The sequence below is a fragment of the Pyxicephalus adspersus genome, chromosome 8 (assembly GCF_032062135.1).
Source record: "Pyxicephalus adspersus chromosome 8, UCB_Pads_2.0, whole genome shotgun sequence".
NCBI classification, from domain to species: domain Eukaryota; kingdom Metazoa; phylum Chordata; class Amphibia; order Anura; family Pyxicephalidae; genus Pyxicephalus; species Pyxicephalus adspersus.
In genome coordinates, this window is record NC_092865.1 from 69,771,607 (window position 1) to 69,776,845 (window position 5,239).

Below are 5,239 nucleotides of genomic sequence, written 5' to 3' on the forward strand. Positions count from 1 at the left end.
AGTATCACACAATAGGAGGGGGATATGGAATGGTGGGAGTAGTGAGGGTTTAGGAGACAGACGGGTAGGTAAGGTTGCAGCGTTGGGGTATTTTATAGGGGTAAATGTTATAGGGATGAGCATGAAGTTCTTTTCTCCTTTCCAGCAATGAAATGAGCCAAGCACCTATTGTTGAAATGAGACACAATATATAAAACCACAGATGTGTAAATTGGGGGTATTGACTCTCATGTGAAAGGGGCTGGGATAGATTTTGGCTTACAGGGAATAAAGGGGGGGGGGGGGGTTAGATGTGCCCCCCTCCTCCAGGAAGCTGAGCAGGGGTGGTGACTTAGGACAGCAAAGAGAGGAGGGACATGAAGGTTTTCTCCAGCTGTCTGTTCCAGTACAGGAGGTCCTACATGAAAGTGGTCTCCAGCAGCAGCCCCAGGAGCTGACCATTTCAGCAGCACATCCTCCACAACACAAAGAGCTGCACACAGCTGTCACTTCCATGCAGCGGAGGAAGCCCATCTACCAGCCCACCCAACACACTGCCTCCCTCCTAGGACATCCAAGTGGGGGCCTTCCACTACACATCTTCAGCTCCACCACCATGGATTGCAAAACCCGCAGTCCATCCCAAGCCAAACCTTACAGCATCCACAGGATACTTGTGCTGTAATCATCCCACACTCCAACACACCACAAAAAGGGAGAAGAAGAGAAATCTCTCAAGAACAGAGAAAAAAAAAAAGAAAAAAACCTCCAGATTTTTTTTTTTTCCTTTTTACATGGCGCAGGCTGCAGAGAAAAATAAGGAACCCTGCATTCCTAACCCTAAAATCTCCCCTTGCCTTGGTCCTGATGCTGAAGGTTGGTGATGAAAATACTGCATTTCTATTCTCGCCGACAAAAGATGCCCAATTAGCCATCACTTATGGAAACTGAAGATCAGAATTTTAGGAAAAGGGATTAAGAGAGATTATAGCATCTCTGTCTGTTAGCTGCTATCCTGTGTGTTGTGAGCCTGCCTGCACTATTTTCATATAGATATATACAGATATATAGATATTTTTTTTTTCTCGCCTGCAAACCTGCATTTGGACATGATCTGATGGACAACGAGCTTTCCATCCACAAACCTTCCAGGTTTACTTTTGCTATTTTTCTATTAGGATACCTCATCTTTTTGGGCAGCATCCAGCCTGAGTGCTAGCTGAGCCCCCCACATATTCAGCTCCTGTCCCCCCAAACCAGAAGACTGTTGGATGTCTATAGAATGAAGAATTATGGGTCTGTTTGATAGAGGTGTTCAGATGCTCTTAACCACTGTGGGAGCATTTGCTGCATTCAGTTTAATGACAATTGCTGTGGGCACAGACTACTGGTTATACTCCAGAGGGGTCTGCAAGAGCAAATCTATAAGTGAAAATGAAACCAGCAAAAAGAATGAAGAAGTCATGACCCATTCTGGATTGTGGAGAACATGTTGCCTTGAAGGTATTTTGGTGAATGGCTTAAAAGCCTTTTTCTTATGTTACATTGTATCACCCTCCTCTTCAGCTTCCCTGCTCCCCTCCCTTTCTCCACAATCACAAAACTACATATTCCTCCATCTTATCATTTCATTTTTTTTTTTTTAAACAAGGGGTGGCTAGACTAAGCTAATAAACTGGAAGGGGGGTGGGGGGTGAGGGAGGGGTGATTGGAGAGACTGATCCATTTGCAGCCCTTCATTGTGATGATGTGAATGATAGATTTTGTTAAGATGGAAGCAGTGGGGCACAGAGTGTAGTAAAAGGTGTGTAGAATGCGTTGCATGGTGTGTGTGGTGCGTATGCGGTGCAGCGAGCATGCATGGAGCAGCAAACATACCTGAGCCTTCTATGTAAAATGGATGATTGCTGATCAATGGGAATAGATGAAGTGCTGTGTAGGCCCAAAGCACCCCACTTACCTCTGCAGGTAAGGGTAGGGCTGCCAATGGCTGGAGCGTGGCTGCAATGGCTGGAGCGTGGCTGCAATATTAAAGGGATTGTCCATGAGCCCATTCAGATTGGATGCATACACACATATTGTATATATATATATATATATTATTTGTAAGCTGTGTTTGTGCATATATAGTCATTTATGGACTCAATACTGTGTATATTTAGCTGCAGGCCTATAGCCTGCCGGTGTGTTATTCTCTTTTATTACTTTGCCCATAGCTGCTTCATCACTAGTAGATTGGAAACCCCTCACCCACCCTTCCTTTAACCATGTGTCCTGCCAGAAAGCCCTGCAGTGCTGTGTAAGCGGAAGGGTTAAACACAGCCCACTTGAAGGGGGGATGAGGACTGTGTGCCAAGGCAGAGTGAGGTAACAGTATGATTAGTATAGTGGTACACAGACCACCCAGACCCTCCCCCACCACTCCCCTTTTCAATCACTGCAGGTCAGCAATCCAGCTTTACAGACACACTGGATGCAATGACATGTATGCTAACCTAATGTGCACACTTGCAGTACAAAAAAAATCTGATTTTATTAAATTGCTTTGCATTTTCTGATTGCACCGGTTTTGTGTGAACTGATAGTCTTGTGTATGTCTATTGCTAACCCTGGCTGAGATAAGAACAGATTGCCAGCACACATGTCCATACACATATACTAAAATACACACGCTATACAACGTATGCCAAATACATAGACACAGCACCACACGCCATATGCAGGGTCCAGACCTTGCCATAGTTGCAGACACAAAATTTGAGCACATATGTTTGCAAATGATTTACAAGCAACATACCCTTTACACCTCCTACACAGAGACTTATCCTCAACTGCACACATCAGATCTGGCCAGACTTGGACAATGCTGGATATACAATGAGGTATAAACATGAATGCTACACGGAGAGCACGATACAGGTTCTTCTATTTCACATCACACAATGTGAACGATGTATAACACAGGTAAACTCACGTGTGTGTGGTGTCAAAGGTTTTTCACATGGCCAAAAAATAATGTTGCATTTTTTCTAATCATGGTAGAGACCAAGAAAAGTCCAAAACTCATATACAACACACACAGATCTAATAATATATTACTACCAATTTCATGCTGCTGAGAAATGCCTAGACACATCTGAAAGGTCACTAAAGCGCATGTACAGACATACAAAACTCATTCTATATATTAGAATGAAAAGGCAAGAGATTTATTCATGCTACAATATATATATACGTGTGTGTGTGCATATATGTATCTGTGTTTGTATGTATGTATGTGTGTGTGTGTGTGTGTGTGTGTGTGTATGTATATATATATATAATATTTATTAAATATTAACACAACACCACATAAATTGATATACAATCATGTGGATTAGTATCTTAACAATTAGGAATTTCTGATTGTATGGCATATATTAGGGTATAGATTGTTTGGATTGCAAGTCATTAATAGGAATACACACTTGCACAAATATCCTCTTCCACATCTGCATCATTTTTCACTTATTGCAATATTAGGCAAAAATAACAAAACATATATATATATATATATATATGCAAAACACACACACACAACAGTATATATATATATATATATATATATATATATATATATATATGTGTGTGTGTGTGTGTGTGTGTGTGTGTGCAAAACACACACACAACAGTATATATATATGTGCAAAACACACACACAACAGTATATTTATATATGTGCAAAACACACACACAACAGTATATATATGTGCAAAACACACACACAGCAGTATATATATATATATATATATATATGTGTGTGTATGTATTGTACATGTATATATGTGTATATGTATACATATTTATATGCATTGTTCCTAGCATAATGTCACCCACACAAGCCATGGAGGCAGACACACAGTCTCAGCACAGTGTCAGCCTGTGGGACATTGTGGCCCTTCCTCCTCTGGGCTGTGATGGGACATGCTCTGAATTGCTAAGTGTCTCCATTGAGCGATGAGAACAGTTTGACGCATTAAACACGCATAGCGCATCCGCTGAGCCTCTCCTCAGCCAAGCCTGCCTCTTAACATAATCTGCAGAGGAACATTGTACTGAATAGAATATGCCGTCCCTCCCCAGGCAGGAGAAAATCAATAGCTATGAATTCACCCTGATAGATCCGATCCCCCCTCCTCGCCTTCACTCCACAGCTTCCACCATCACAACACCTCATTCCCACCTCCCCTCCTTCCAGGAAACCTTTTCAATTGATGATCTTATTTATTAGGTGTCCCTGAAGTGGCCAGTGCTTACAATTAAACATTTATAAGATGCTTGTAGGAATTGGGTTTAGGCAGCCAGATAACCCATTAACCTTTCTGCATTGCTGGCGGTTTGGGCAGCAGTTGTCTGGCAGTGAAATGGTTACATGTTGCTTTTTTTTGGAGGAGACAGATGGAACAGTGGGGTAGTCTGGTCAGGTTAAGATTTTGGAATGCTAGCCATTGGTGGGCTGATTTTTTTTTATAGCGGTGCTTGGTTAACATAGTGCAGGTGCCTTCATATTAGCAAGTAGTGGACGGGAGCCATGCGCAACATTCATTTTATAAGAGAGGATTGTCTAATTTTCAAAGACTGCACAGGGTGTGTAGAGAGAGAAGAGAGAGAACAAGGAAAGAGGAGGGTGAGGAAAAGAGAGGGAGGAGGAGGAAGGAGAAAGGGTGGGTGTGAGACAGGGGGAGGAAAAAAAGAGGGAAAAGAGAAGACCTTTAGAGAGTGGGAGGACCAATGCAGAAATGGAGCGCAAGTCCCACTTTTGTTTTTTATATCCTCTATTCTGTAAGGAGAACATAACAGGCCTGTAAAGTATAGGACATCACTCGTACTAGACCTTCATAATATATTAAGGTCAATGCACCCTGGCTCCATGACTAGAACCCTCAACCGGCACTTTCATATCCGTAGACTTGTGCTCAGCCAAGTGAATTACGGCCATCAATTGTAGACACCAGTAAAGCGTCACACTCCGATAAACCCGGTATCTCTTGCTTGTATTCATATTTCCAGACAAAACAAAATTTAAAACACTATCAGAAAGACGGCAGATTTCAGTAATGATCCATCCTCAAAGAAAACCTTGACTTATTGGAAATAAAGGTAGGTTGACCTCAACATGCTGGAAAAACTAAATCAACCTTTAGATCAGCATTGGTCACCTACGTACCCTTTGTGATTATCGCTTAGAGCACCTACATAATCGCATGGACTATCGGAAAGT

General features: G+C 42.1%; 1 protein-coding gene across 1 annotated transcript in view; it reads left to right on the plus strand.

The window, feature by feature from the left end:
- Nucleotides 1-357: 357 nt before the first annotated feature.
- The window catches only part of CACNG2 (calcium voltage-gated channel auxiliary subunit gamma 2), an 86,672-nt gene continuing 81,790 nt past the window's right edge, over nt 358-5,239 (plus strand). Inside the window, exon 1 of the mRNA XM_072421077.1 lies at nt 358-1,482. Within this exon, the coding sequence (XP_072277178.1) occupies nt 1,272-1,482 (211 nt within the window). The 5' untranslated portion in view covers nt 358-1,271. The remainder of the gene's footprint in view (nt 1,483-5,239) is intronic.